This window comes from Scyliorhinus canicula, chromosome 13 (assembly GCF_902713615.1).
Source record: "Scyliorhinus canicula chromosome 13, sScyCan1.1, whole genome shotgun sequence".
Lineage (NCBI taxonomy): Eukaryota > Metazoa > Chordata > Chondrichthyes > Carcharhiniformes > Scyliorhinidae > Scyliorhinus > Scyliorhinus canicula.
The window spans coordinates 86,311,970-86,327,309 of NC_052158.1; the positions used below are offsets into that span (position 1 = coordinate 86,311,970).

Consider the following 15,340-nt stretch of genomic DNA (forward strand, 5'->3'; position numbering starts at 1 on the left):
GAGTGGAGGGACTCGGGGTCGCCGAAACTGGGGGGGGGGGGGGGGGGGGGGGTGACCTTGTGGAATTCCTTAAGCTGGAAAAAATTAAAGAGGGTCTGTCCGGAGATGGAAGCCATTTATTGATTTCTTCGAGGATAGTTAAGACGACAGCAGTGTGTGGGGGGAAAGAGGGGATTATAAGTGGTAAAAACCGGGAGGCAGGGTGGGTGGAGAGGAATGGCAGGGAAGGTGGGGTATTATTTAGTTGTGTGAGCCTTCCTGGTGGTCTAATTTTATGTTATATGTACTTTAATAAAAATATTTATTTTAAAAAAAAATCTTAAAAAAGAATCTATTCCACTAGTTTCCCTACCATTGATGTTAGACTCACTGGCCTGTAATTTTGTGTTTTTCCTTATCCTTCTTGAATAATGGTACTAGTCCTCTGCACCTCTCCTGTGGCCACAAAAGGTCTGAAAATTGTCAGAGCATCTGCAATCCTCCCTTACCTCCCTCAGCAGCCTGGGATACATCTCATCTGGCCCCAGGGATTTGTCCACTTTTAAACCTGCAAAAAACATTTTTTAGCTCCTCCCTCTGTGTGAAATTTGTTCTGGATGGTATTGGGCTGAACTCATCCAGGCAAGTGCAAAGTATTCTCACCCACTCCAGCCTTCTACTTTGCAGATGGTGGAAAGGCTTTGGGGAGTCCAAAGATGAGCCACCTGCTGCAGAATTCCCAGCCACTGACTTGCTTGTGTAACCACAATGTGTATTTTTCATGCCTTGGCAAAGATTGGGAGGGGACATACAGAAATAAATGTCACCAAAAATGAAGTGAAAGAAAACCCAACGAAGTGGCATAAAATGTAGTCGGTGGCCTCATAACTGAGTTTTACAGCACCCTCCTACCTTGGAAACATTCTGTGTCCTTTTGAGCAGGATTCCCCTTTTCATAAGACATCTGTGCCAGGTTTAACACCTGAAAACAAAGGCAGGAGCAGATGTTCTTGTTATTGCAGACATTCTGTCTTAGAGATTGAACTGAAACAGAGAGGAAGGGAGAGAGGAAGGGATGGACGCAGAGAGATAAGAGTGGCTATGAGGAGTAGGGAAAAGACTGTTTTGTGTTTGCTACCAGGCAGAATGCTGCTGGAAGCTGGTTGAGGAAAGGAAACTGGCAAGAGTTTGAGAATACTGAATGATTTATCATGGCATAGCCACGGGGGGAGGGGGGGGGGGCACGACTACCGAGTGAGCAGGGGTGGGGGCGGGGGGACTACCGAGTGAGCAGTGCTTCTGAAGGTCAGTTTGGGATTTTAGAAGAAATGGGGAATGAACTTTTGACAAAGAAAGGGGGAGAAAAAAAAGCACATTGGAAGCTGTGAGCAACTTTGGAATGGGTCCTGTACTTCTGCAAAGTAACATATAAATGCAGTGTGGAGCTATTGATTGTGTTAAGAAACTACTCAGAGTTCAGTGTATTAGTTACGAAAGAGAAAATGCTGGAAAATCTCAGCAGGTCTGGCAGCGTCTGTAGGGAGAGAAAAGAGCTAACGTTTCGAGTCCGATGACTTTTTGTCAAAGCTAACAGACAGAAAGAGTGGGAAGTATTTATACTTTGGAGTGAGAATGAAAGATGAGTCATAGCCACAGAAACCCTGGGAAACCGGGTGCTAATGGCCACAGATACCAAGGGAAAAGAGTGCTAATGGCAGTCCCCAGGGAGGACAAAACGCGTGAGAGGCCAAACAGCAGAGAAACTAACATCAGAGGCTAAACTGTGACAGATGGAGATGTGGGAGGAGGGGAAGGGGGAAGCAAAGTGGATAATGGGTAAGGAAAGGTGGATAAGATGGGGGGGGGGGGGGGGGTTAAATATATATTAAAAAAGACAAGAAAGAAAGAAATGGCAAGAGACAGTTGAAATGAAATGGGATGAAAACAAATGGGTCTAGGTGGGGTAGAGCTGATCATCTGAAGTTGTTGAATTCGATGTTGAGACCAAAAGGCTGTAGCATGCCCAACCGGAAGATGAGATGTTGTTCCTCCAGTTTGCGTTGAGCTTCACTGGAACATTGCAGCAGGCCAAGGACAGACATATGGGCATGGGAGCAGGGTCTTTTGTTAAAATGGCAAGCAACGGGAAGGTCCGCGTCCTGAATGCGCACAGACCGAAGATGCTCAGCAAAGCAATCACCCAGTCTGCGTTTGGTCTCTCCGATATAGAGGAGACCACATTGGGAACAGCGAATGCAATAGACCAGATTGTAAGAGGTGCAAGTGAAACGCTGCTTAACCTGGAATGAGTGTTTTGGGCCTGGGATGTTAAGCATGGAAGAGGTAAAGGGCTAGGTGTTATACCTTCTGCGATTGCATGGGAAGGTGCCATGGGTGATGGGAGAGGTACTGGGTATGTTGGGGAGTGGACTAGATTATCTCGGAGGGAACGGCCTCTGACAGAGGGAGTGAAGGGAAGATGTGTTTGGTGGTGGCATCACGCTGGAGTTGGCAAAAATGGCAGAGGATTATGCTTTGCATACGGAGGCTGGTGGGATGAAATGTGAGGATGAGGGGGACTCTATCCTTGTTCTGGGAGGAAAGGAAGGGTGCGAGGGTAGTGGCGCGTGAGATAGACCGCACACTGTTGAGGGCCCTGTCAACTGTAGGTGGGAAATCACGGTTGAGGACGAAGGAACACATTTTCGAAGCACCATTTTGGAAAGTGGCATCATCGGAACAAATGCGACGGAGAGAAAGGGATGGAGCCCGTACAGGGTGCAGGGTGTGAAGAGCTGTAGTCCAGATAGCTGTGGGAGTCAGTGGGCTTGTAGTGGATATTCAATGTATTAGTTGCCTACCGACAAGCATTTATTTGATAAAAGAAAATTACTGCAGATGCTAGACTCTGAAATAAAAACAGAAAATACTGGACCATTTCCAGGTCTGACATTATTTGTGGATTGAGAAGGGAGCTAACGTTTGAAGTTTGGATGACTTTGTGAAAGCTGGAGGGAGCTTTAAATAGGGTCAGATTTATACTGTTGTGGGGGAAGAGGGTGGAGCAGTGGAGCTGAATAGAGGGGCAGCGATCGGTGGAGATTGACAAAGATGTCACGGACATAAAGACAAAAGGAATGTACATGGGAGTGATCAAGCTGAAAAGGGCGTTGATAATGTCACATTAAGAGATCAGAATCTGTTAATGGCAAAGCAAAGGTAAGCAGTGTGTCAAAGGACAACTAGGAACAGATGGCCAACGTGGGGAGGAAGGGACAATGGTGAGGGAAGAAATGAAAATAATTTGATAAAAATAAAAATGGGGTGAAGATGGAGGAGAGAGTTCACAGTCCGAAGTTGTTGAACTCGATGTAAAGCCTGGAAGGCTTTAATGTGCCTAATCGGAAGACGAAACGCTGTCTGTCCAGTTTGCTCTGGGCTTCACTGCAACATTCACTGGACATGTGGACATGAGAGCAAAAAGCATGAGAACAAGATGGTGAGTTGAAACGGCAAGTGACAGGAAGGTCTGGGTCCTGATGGATGGACCAAAGGTGTTCTGCAAAGCTGTCACCCAGTCTCCGATAAGTCTCTCCAATGTAGAGTAGACCACTTGAAAAGAGTGTTTAGGATCTTGGATGGTGAGCACGGAGGAGGTAAAGGGTCAGGTGTTACACCTTCTGCAATTGCATGGGAAGATGCTGTGGAAAGGGGACTCTATCCTGGTTCTGGAAGGGAGAGGATGGGGTAGCAGATGGGTAGGACACAGCTGAGAGCTTGGTCGGCCACAGTGAGTGGGTAACCATGATTAAGGAAGAATGAAGACATGTCAGCAGCATTGTTTCAGATGCAATGGAGGCAAAGGAACTTGGAGAATGGGATGGAGTCCTTCCAGGATGTGGGGTGTGAAGAGGTGTAGCCGGGACAGCTGTGGGAGTTGGTTGGTTTGTAATGGATATTAGTGGACAGTCTATGCTCAGAAATTGAGATAGAGAGGTCAAGGAAGGGGAGAGATGGACCATGTGGAGGTGATAGAGGGATGGAAATTGGAAGTGCAATTGATAAATCTTTTCAGGTCTGTGGTGATCACAAGTTAACCAGATGCAACACAACTGAGCAACCACTAGAGGGAGCACGGGAGAGCCACATAAATAGATCAGGACAGGAAGTGAGGACACACTTCATTGAGGGCAGAACTTGGAGCAACACATATACACTCTTCACAGCAGGCGGGCTGGTAAGCAGGACACAGTAAGCAAAGCTGGTAGATAGCACTGGAAGGTAGTTCTAGGTCGAGCTCTGGAAACTGAACGAACCCACAATAAAGCATCTTCTCCACACTTGAGACTACGAGCTTTATTAAGACACGAGTAACAACACATGGTACCTAGGAGTGATTTCAGACGCTTATGACAGGACAACTCAGCTGCAGATACAGAAAACAAAAAAAAAATGGCATGGAAATCTCAACCAAGAATGGCATGGAGATCTCCTGCTGGACATTCGACTGGGGAAGACATTGCTGATGAGAGGATGTGCCTTGGACACACACTTCACCTGAACACGACTGGAAAAGTAAGAAGTGTCTGGGAAAGGTTTAAACAAATGTTCGATTTCGCTATCATAGCATATGATGCAGCGGCAGCCTCAGACGAAATTAAAATAGCAATTCTCATCGAAGGAAATGAAGCTTGGAAAGTTTATAATGGATTTAAATACTCAAAAGGTGAAGACAGAAACAGCTTACAAACGGTACTAAACAAATTTGAAGAGTACTGTGAGAAATTTGAACAGCAAGACATGCTCACAGTCCAACCTGCACAGAGACTGAGTGAGGCAAAACTTAAAAAATCACGAAGAGAGCAAGAAATCGCGAATGGAAAGTACAGATCAAAAAGAAGAAATAAAAAGAATTTCTCACAAAGCCAAAACGCTGAAACCCTGTCCAAATCGGGAAGAGAAGATCACTTACGAATTTTGCAGTCCTGGTGGGACAGTAAAATCGCTGAAATCCGCGAAAAACGGCAAAAAATGGCGTCGGAGCACATTGTGCAGTCTCTGGTAAGCAAAGAACTACAAATCGCGTCTGCGCATGCGCCGGAACCGGAAGTCGCGCATGCGCCGGAACCGGAAGTCGCGCATGCGCAGTTTGAAAAAGATCGCAGCGCCGATCGTTATGCGCATGCGCAAGCCGCGCATGCGCAGTCAAAAAAAGTCGTCGTCGCGGATCGTCGTGCGCATGCGCAAGCCGCGCATGCGCAATGGGAACGAAACCGCACAGTGCAGGAGGAAAGCCGATTTGCGCATGCGCAAGTCATGCCAACGCGTGACGTCATGACGTCTGAGCATCCTGACCCCGCCCACTTAAAAGGGAAATGCCCGAAAATTGAAAATAAGACACTTAAAGTGGTAAACACAAATTTTCTTGCCTCAGAACACAGAAAAACGCCTGAACTTACACCAACAGTTAAAAACAACTTGCACAACACCCTGAAAAAAGCAGTCTGCACCACCCAAAGTGAAGAGAACAAAAAGAATTCCGAAACAACAAAAGATGATTTGTTTTTCGAAGAATACTACTCAGACACAGCTGAGTCAGTCGGATATGCTTCTCACAGCATCAGCGACACGGTCGCAAAGTTCAACACGAATCAACTCGTGGTAGAAGAATCCAACCAGGATGATTTGTTTTTCGAAGAATACTACTCAGACACAGCTGAGTCAGTCGGATATGCTTTTCACAGCATCAGCGACACGGTCGCAAACTTCAACACGAATCAACTCGTGGTAGAAGAAGCCAACGAAGATGAAATGGCTATCAAGGAATACTACTCAGACATGGAGGAGTTATTTGGACATGCTGATCACAGCATCAGCGACACCGTTGCAAAGCTCAACACGACTCTACTCATGGTGGATGAATCCAACACCATGGTGCCATGGCAGCTCGTCGATACATTGGATGACAGCAATACCCAAGACGAAGACGACGCCACACAGAGAGCACAGGAAGACTCCACGGAGCGAGCGATGACAGGCTCCACAGTGCGAGTGATGAAAGACGCCAACAGGGATGCAAGCAAACACTCCCGGGCGGACACCAAGCATGAACAAGACCATGAAGGTAAACCCGCTGTACCTGAGCAACCGCAAGCAGACCATGAAAGTCTACCAAGCTCACAGGAACAAGAAGAAAGAGCGGACTATGAAAGTCCAACACGCTCACAGGAACAAGAAGAAAAAGCAGACTATGAAAGTCCAACACGCTCACAGGAACAAGAAGAAAGAGCGGACTATGAAAGTCCAACACGCTCACAGGAACAAGAAGAAGACAATGCACCTCTGCCCACTGCATGCGAAGACAGTGACAAGGTGATCACACTCAACGTACAGGATCACAGTGAGACTGACAGTTCTCGGCTTGTCTGTACCGAAGCACAGAGCGAAAACAGTGACAAGGTGCTCGCACTCGACGTACAGGATCACAGTGAGACTGACAGTTCTCAGCTTGTCTGTACAGAAGCACAGAGTCGGGCCACCCAACAGTCCAGAGAGACGATGCCGAAAGAAAACATGCAGATTTTGACTCCAGAAGAGGAGCACCTGGAGCCCAGAGAGACAACGCCAAAAGAAAACATGCAGATTTTGACTCCAGAAGAGGAGCACCTGGAGTCCACAGAGACAATGCCGAAAGAAACCATGCAGATTCTGACTCCAGAAGAGGAGCACCTGGAGTCCAGAGACATCAAACAAAAAGAAACCATGCAAATTTTGACTCCAGAAGAGGAGCACCTGGAGTCCAGTGAGATAACATCAACAGAAATCATGAAGATTTTAACTCCAGAAGAGGAGCGCCGAGAGTCCACAGACACCACGTCAATTGTAATCATGGAGGTATTGACTCCAGAAGAGGAGCGGCAAGAGTCCACAGACACCGCGTCAAATGTAATCGAGAAGACTTTGACTCCGGAAGAGGAGCACCAAGAAAGCAAAGATGCGGAATCCAATTCTCCACAACTGATTGATGTCACCTGCACCGATGCAACATCAGATCATTCGCACCACTCGCGAGACGGCATGCTAAATGACTCAAATTATCCACTCGGGACACTCGTAGAGTATAACAAAAAAAACAAAAGTCAAAAGAAACATGGCAAGAACAGAAACAACATGAAGCGCGACAAGACCAACAACAATAGCAAGAAGCACAGCAGAAACGAGAACGACAACAGCAAGAACAAAAGCAACATGAAGCGCGACAAGACAAACAACAAAGTCAGGCACACAGATAGCGACAACGACAGAGACAGAAACAACAAGAATGGCAACAAACACAACAAAGTCAGGAACAAAGATAGCGACAACACCAAAGACAGAAACGACAAAAACAGCACCAAGACCGGCAACGAGAACAACAAAGTCTGGAACAACAACAGTGCCAACACCAAAGACGGAAACGACAAAAACAGCGACCAGTACGGCAATGAAAACAACAAAAACAAGAACGACAGAAACAACAGCAATGAAACAACGACTTGTACACAATGGCACTACTTGGCACATGACGGACAATGCCACAGCGCATGGCAAAACGATGACAAGACTACAAACATGTCATGGGATGACAACGAATCGCACAAACTCACGTCTGCTCCAGAACGAGCAAGCACACCAGCATCCAAGGCGGATGAGACAATAAATCAACACCACAAGCACAGAAAAAAGGCCATGCCAGTCAACATCAGTGAGGTGACCATGCAAACACCTCGGGATGATGCATTGGGTACTTAAAATAACAAAGAACACCAACAACATTCACAGCGGACTTGCAATATCAATATCACCACGTCATCAACAACAACAACAAAAAAAAAAAGAAAAAAAGCTCTGAACAAATTCATCAAGTTTGGACTCATAAATGTTTTATTGAGATTGGACATATAACTACAGTGGCTTTGTACAATATGCAATAGCACCATCACCTGTATAGATTCGCATATCATAAGTAACTGTTTTCAATACTGTTTCTTTAATGATGTACAGCAAATATGTAAAGAGAAAAAGGGGGATGGGGTGATTGTAGATTTACTAGATACAAAACAACTGAGCAAACACCAGAGGGAGAGCTACAAATACACCGGGACAGGATGTACAATTTTCTTTAACGATGTACAGAAAATATGTTAAGAGAAAAAGGGGGATGTGGTGATCACAAGTTAACCAGATGCAACACAACTGAGCAACCACTAGAGGGAGCACGGGAGAGCCACATAAATAGATCAGGACAGGAAGTGAGGACACACTTCATTGAGGGCAGAACTTGGAGCAACACATATACACTCTTCACAGCAGGCGGGCTGGTAAGCAGGACACAGTAAGCAAAGCTGGTAGATAGCACTGGAAGGTAGTTCTAGGTCGAGCTCTGGAAACTGAACGAACCCACAATAAAGCATCTTCTCCACACTTGAGACTACGAGCTTTATTAAGACACGAGTAACAACACAAGGTCCAGATGGGAACATGAAGTGGCACTGAAACAGACATTGATGTACCAATAAAAGAGTTGTGGGATGGGGTCCAGAGAAGGACTGGAACAAGGAATCCTCCACATACCAATAAAGAGACAGGCATAACTGGGACCCACGCGGGTACCCATAGCCATTCCTTTGGTTTGGAGGAAGTGAGACATGTTAAAGGAGAAATTGTTCAGTGAGAGGACAAAATTGACCAGATGGAGGAGAGTGGTGGTGGATGGGGATTGTTCAGGCCTCTGTTTGAGGAAGAAGCAGAGAGCCCTCGGACCATCCTGGTGGAGAATGGATGTATAGACGGATTGGTAAAGAGGAGGTAGCTAGGCCGGAGAACTGGAAGTTGTTGATATGATGTAAGGCATCGGAGGAATCACAAATGTAGGTGGGAAGGAACTGAACAAGATGAGAGAGCAGGAATTAAGATAGGAAGAAATGAGTTCGGTGGGGCAGGAACAGGCTGACATGATGGGTCTATCGGGACAGTCCTATTTGTGGATTTTTGGGACTCGGTAAAAGCATGTATCCGGGGTTGGGACACTGAGGTTGGAAACTGTGGAGACAAGATCTCCAGAGGAGATGAGGTCAATAACAGTCCTGGAAACAGTGGCTTGATGCTCAGTGGTGGGGTCATGGTCCAGAGGGAGGTAGGAGGAAGTGTCTGAGAGTTGTCGCTCAGCCTCTGTGAGGTAGATGTCAGTACACCAGACAAGAACAGCCCCACCTTTGTTGGCAGGTTTGCTGAAAAAAATCAGGGCTGGCCCTGAGAGAACCATGTACAGCAAGTTCTAAAGGAGACAGGTTAGAGTGGGTGAGAGGGGCAGAGAAATTGAGGCGGTCAATGTCACGCCGGTAGTTATCAATAAAAAAAATCAAGACCAGGTAATCTGCTGGAGGGAAGGCTCCAGGTGGAGGGAGAATAATGGAGGTGGGTAAAAATATCTGCTGAACCGGGGTGGGGGGGGGGGGGGGGGGGGGGGGGGGCGGCGGGCAGGGGGATTCATGCCTGAAGAAGGGAGATCGCTGACAAAGGCAGCGGAAGAGGATTTCAGCATCATGTTGAGCCTGAAATATTGGGGTGGGGAGGTTGGTAAGGGTATTTATGGGGAGAAAGTTGCATAGTGGTATTGCCGCTTGACTAGTAATCCAGAGACCACAAGTCATGCTCTGGGGACCCGGGTTCGTATCCCACCATGGTAGATGGTGAAATTTGAATTCAATTTTAAAAATCTGGAATTAAAAGTCTAAATGGTGAAACCATTGTGGATTGTCGTTAAAAACCCATCTGGTTCACTGCTGTCCTTACCTGGTCTGGTGTACATGTGAATCCAGACCCACGGCAATGTGGTTTACTCTTAAATGCCCTCAGGGATGTGAAATAAATGCTGGCCTAGCCAGCGACGCCCATGAGCGAATGAAAAATAAATGATGTTGCTCTGAATTCGGTTGTTACAGTAAAAGTCTTAAAACTTAAAAACATGTTGTTCAATTCCTTTGAGTAGGTCATGGGGAGTTCTAATCTCTTTCTAAAAGCTATCAGCCTCTATGGGGATGGTAACAGTGTTGACTAACTCAGTGGGCACTGGGCTGTGGACAGGTGCACACCAGACATTTAAGGTACTGTTACACATGTCTCTCCTTCCCCTAAAATACTACTCTAAATCTAGGAGTGCCTTTGGAATTTCCAAAGGAATTTCATTATCCACCCACTATGGGACTAGAAGGGAAGTAACAAGTGGAAGCAAAATGATTGTTAAAAATGAAGTACAGTAAGAAGTCTTATAACACCAGGTTAAAGTCCAACAGGTTTGTTTCAAACACGAGCTTTCGGAGCACTGCTCGTTCCTCAGGTGATTCACCTGAGGAACGAGCAGTGCTCCGAAAGCTCGTGTTTGAAACAAACCTGTTGGACTTTAACCTGGTGTTGTAAGACTTCTTACTGTTCTTACTCCAGTCCAACGCCGGCATCTCCACTTCATGGTTAAAAATTAAGTTACAAGGGCGACTTCCCATTGCGACATGTAGGTGGAAGTTGCAGGAGGCTCGGTTTTCTGGAATTTAATGTCCGGTCCCAGGGGCAATTTTTGGACAAGTAGGTGCAGGAAGACCTAAGGAAGGAGAGGGATGTCTAAAAACCAGAAGAAAGCTGTCGGGAAGAAGGCGACAAGCAAAGGTTCGCCGCCGAGCGAACGGGTCAGCGCGGCAGCAGGAAAGATGGCGGAGGTTGGATTGCTGACTGGGGTCGTGCCGTTCACAGGAGAGATGACGACCGAGGTGACAGCCGGGAAATTTGATAAGCAGTTTGACAAACACATGGAGGTGATGAGGAAGGAAATGAAGGTATTGGTGGAGGAGGCGATTGCCCCGATGAAGGCAACGGCGTCGAAGACATTGGCCCAGATGCAGGAGTAGGGAAATAAACTGAAGGCAGTGGAGGAGGCTTTGTTGCAGCATAGCGACCAGTGCACATCGATGTGTGAGGAGATGCAGAGGGTATTGGAGCGGAACAAAGGTCTGAGAGCAAAGGTGGAAGTAGGTCTAGTCGGCAGTACTTCGAAATTATAGGTCAGCCTGAAGAGGTGGAGGGCCCGAGGCCGACTGAGTAGTTTGCTACGATGTTGGCTGAGTTTCTCGGGGAGGGGGAAGATGATAATAATAATCTTTATTGTCACAAGTAGGCTTTCATTAACACTGCAATTAAGTTACTGTGAAAAGTCCCCAGTCACCACATTCCGGCGCCTTTACGGGTACACAGAGTGAGAATTCAGAATGTCCAAATTACCTAACTGCATGTATTTTGGGACTTGTGGGAGGAAACCGGAGCGCCCGGAGGAAACCCACATAGACACGGAGAACGTGCAGACTCCACACAGTCAATGACCCAAGCCGGGAATCGAACCTGGGACCCTGGAGCTGTGAAACAACATGCGAACCAATGTGCTACTGTGCCGCCCACTATTAACTGGGTCCGGCTGAGCGGTTGTTGAAGCTTAGACAGAAGGCGAATGAACCACCAAGGGCTGTAATAATTTGTTTTCTCAGGTACCATGTGTTGGGCTATACAGAAACGGGAGGTCCAATGGGAAGGAGCTGGTATACGTATATACCAGGACTTAACCGTGGAGCTCGCGAGACAGCGAGCGGCCTTCGGTCGAATGAAGGCACCACTGTACAACAGTGGTGTAAGGTTCGGCGTGGTAAAGGACTTTTACTTTGAGACGGTGGAGGCAGCGGAGGCTTTTGTGAAGGCAGACGGACTGAGTCTGAAATGAGAAATGGACTGAGGTTTGATCTTGGACCGAGGGTAGGGTGGTGGAAGGTTGTATGTAGTTTTGTTTCTTGTTTTTTATTAGTGATTTAAGGGTGTGAAGCTACCTGTTTGGGAAGGGCTCAGGAGTTGGGATTTTTCACAATGGTGGTTTTCTGGGGTTTGTGTTTTTACACTGAGTTTGTTTACCTGTTTATCTGATGGGTAGTATTTCAGGGACTAGAAATGGAGGAGGGAACAAAGCGGAGGGCGGGGGGAGGGGGGGGGGGGCCTGAGAAGATGTCTCCAGACTAGCAAGCTTTAAATTGGCGAGTGATTGGGAGTATGATGAGGGGAGGTGACGCGGTCATTGGAGCCTGGTCGAACAGGTTTCGATGGACCTGGGAGGTGTGAAAGGTGGGGGATGGGATCGATACTGGGAGAGGTGTTTTCAAGAGGGAGTGGATGGGCGGATTCTGGGAGGGGGGGGAAGGGGTTTGATGGCAACAAAGGGTCGGGGTAGGCCAGGCCCAGTGAGCAGGGCCAGGCCCAGTGAGCAGGGCCAGGCCCTGTGAGCAGGGCCAGGCACTATGAGCAGGGCCCGGAGTTATGATGAAGGCGAATAGGAGGAGGAGGGGGAGGGGAGTGGGAGCGACCCCAGGGCAGAATAGTAACGTTGAATGTGAGGGTTTGGGGGGGGGGGGGGGGGGGGGGGGCAGTGAAGAGATTGTGGGTATTTGCGCACCAAAAAAGCTTAAAGATTGATGTAGAGATGTTGCAAGAGACCCACCTGAGGGTGAAGGACCAGGCGAGGTTCAGGAAGGGCTGGGTGAGCCAGGTGTTCCATTTAGGGTTCGATAGTAGGGCTCGGGAGTGTAGCAGTGTTGGTGGGCAAGAGGGTGAGGTCCAGATGGAGAAGGTGATGGTGGGCCAGAGGGGTAGATAATGTGATCGTAACAGGGGCATTGGAGGGGAGGTTCGTGGCACTGGCGAGTGTATATGGCCCCTACTGGGATGATACAGGGTTTGTGAGGAAGGTGCTGAGGGCCATCCTAGGCTTGGACACACACACAAGCTCACAGTGGGAGGGGATTGGAACATAGTGCAAGAGCCGAGGATGGACAGATCACAGCTGCGCTCTCTAGCCCAGTGGGGGGAGGGGGGGAGCGAAGACGCTGGTTGGGCTTATGAGGAAGATGGGAAGGGTGGACCCGTGGAGGTTTTTACATCTGAGGGAGCGGGATTATTCATTCTTTTCCCCGGTTCACAAAGTATATTCGAGGATAGATTTTTCTTACGGTAGGGAAGGCGTTGTTGGATTAGGGGATCAGAGTATTCGGTGATAGCAATCTCAGACCATGCGCCGCGCTGGGTGGAAGTGGTCCTGGAGAAAGGGGTAGCCCAGACGCCGGGGTGGAGAATGGATGCAGGGTTTTTGGGCTACCAAAGTTTTTGTGATAAGTTCGGGAAAGTGAATGAGGAGTATGTAGGATTTTACTGTACAGGAGAAGTATCGCAGGCCGTGGTGTGGGAGGCTCTGTACGTGCTAGTGAGGGAGGAGGCAATATCGTTTAAGGCCAATTGGATAAAGAGGAGACGGAGGAGGGTCAAAGGTTGTCAAATGTGGTGTGTCAACTGAGGCGGGCGAGGGGAGCAATTTATAAATATGGGGAGAAAGCAGGGTGTATGTTGGCAGGCCAGCTTCGGAGGGAGGCGGCGGCGAGGGAGATAGTCAGGTGCGGGATAGGGTGGGAAATTGGTGGTGGCTCCGGAGCAGATCTTGAAGGTATTTGAGGAGTTTTATGAAAAGCTGTTTAGGTCGGATCCACCAGGAGAACATCAAGGGATGAGAGAGTTCCTGGGCGGGCTGGAGTAACCGAAGCTGGAGGAGGAAGATAGGGCTAGGTTGGAGGGGTTGGTAGGGGTACAAGAGGTAAAGGAGGCGATTGGGAAGATGAAATCGGGTAAGGCGGCAGGATCGGATGGGTTCCCAGTGGAGTATGATAAGAAGTTCAAAGACAAGTTGGCGCCACTGATGATGGGGATGTTTGAGGAGGCGATAGGGAGGTGGTACTAGCACAAACTTTGGGTTAGGCCTCGATCTCCCTGTTGTTAAAGAAGGGCAAGGACCTGGCGGAATGTGGGTCCTATAGGCCCACGTCGTTACTGAATGTAGATGTCAAGATATTGGCAAAGGGGCTGGCGGCTCGGCTGGAGGTGTGCCTCCCAAAGGTGATAGGGGAAGACCAGACCAGATTTGTGAAAGGAAGGCAGCTATTTCCGAATGTCAGAATGAGTTTGATACAGTGTCGCACAAGGTGAGATCACATGAGATTTGGGGTAATTTATTAGCTTGGAGAGATGACTGGCTGACGGACAGGAGACAGAGAGTCGGGATAAATGGCTCTTTTTCTGGATGGCAAGATGTAACTAATGGGGTGCCATAGGGTTCGGTTCGTGGGCCTCAGCTATTTACAATCTGTATTAACGACTTGGATACAGGGATCGAATAGAATAAAATAGAATAGAATCACTTATTGTCACAAGTAGGTTTCAATTAAGTTACTGTGAAAAGCCCCTAGTCGCCATATTCCGGTGCCTGTTCAGCGAGGCTGAGGTTCTATAGCCAAATTCACAGGTGACACAAAAATAGGTGGGACAATAAGTTGCAATGAGGAAATAAGAACCTCACAAATGGATATAGATAGGTTAGGAGAGTGGGCCAAAATGTGGCAGGTGGAGTTTAATGCGGATAAGTGTGAGGTCATGCATTTTGGTCGAAATAAATGGAAAGGCAACTTATTATCTAAATGGGGAGACACTTCGGGATGCTCACGTGCAGAGGGGTCTGGGTGTCCTTGTGCATGAGTCACAGAAAACTAGCATGCAGGTACAGCAGGTAATAAGGAAAGCAAATAGAATGTTGGCATTTTTAGCAAAATGAATTAGTAATAATAATCTTTTATTGTCACAAGTATGAAGTTACTGTGAAAAGCCCCTAGTCGCCACATTCCAGCGCCTGTTCGGGGTAAGCCGGTACAGGAATTGAACCCATGCTGCTGGCCTTGTTCAGCATTACAAACTAATTGTCTAGCCCACTGAGTTAAACTGGCCCATAAGTTGAGTATAAAGGTAGGGAGTGTTGTTGCAACTATACAAGGCATTGGTAAGACCACACCTGGAGTATTGTGCACAGTTTTGGTCCCCTTATTTGAGGAAAGATGTAGTAGCATTGGAGGCAGTTCAGAGGAGGTTCACTAGATTGATTCCGGTGATGATGGGTTTTTCATATGTGGAGAGATTGAACAGTTTAAACCTATACTCTCTAGAGTTTAGAAGGAGTTTAGGGGAGAACTGATTGAGGTATTCAAGATGCTAAAAGGTTTGGATAAAGTAGACATAGAGTTGATGCTTCCCCTTGTGGGGCATTCTAAAACAAGAGGCCATAATCTTAGAATAAGAGGTAGCAAGGGGCTTTTCACAGTAACTTCATTTGAAGCCTACTTGTGACAATAAGCGATTTTCATTTAATTTCATTTCAAATTTAACAGATTTGAGGAAAAGTTACTTCTTCCAAAGGGTTGTG

The 15,340-nt window shown here is 47.5% G+C and overlaps 1 protein-coding gene across 2 annotated transcripts in view; it reads right to left on the bottom strand.

Annotated features, from left to right (window-relative positions):
• The window catches only part of LOC119976614 (tripartite motif-containing protein 42-like), an 81,121-nt gene that overhangs the window by 8,236 nt on the left and 57,545 nt on the right, over window positions 1-15,340 (bottom strand). Inside the window, exon 5 of one of the 2 annotated variants that reach the window (XM_038817231.1) lies at window positions 892-961. The exons of the other annotated variant lie outside the window; for it this stretch is intronic. Within the exon in view, the coding sequence (XP_038673159.1) occupies window positions 892-961 (70 nt within the window). The remainder of the gene's footprint in view (window positions 1-891; window positions 962-15,340) is intronic. 2 annotated transcript variants of the gene reach the window in all.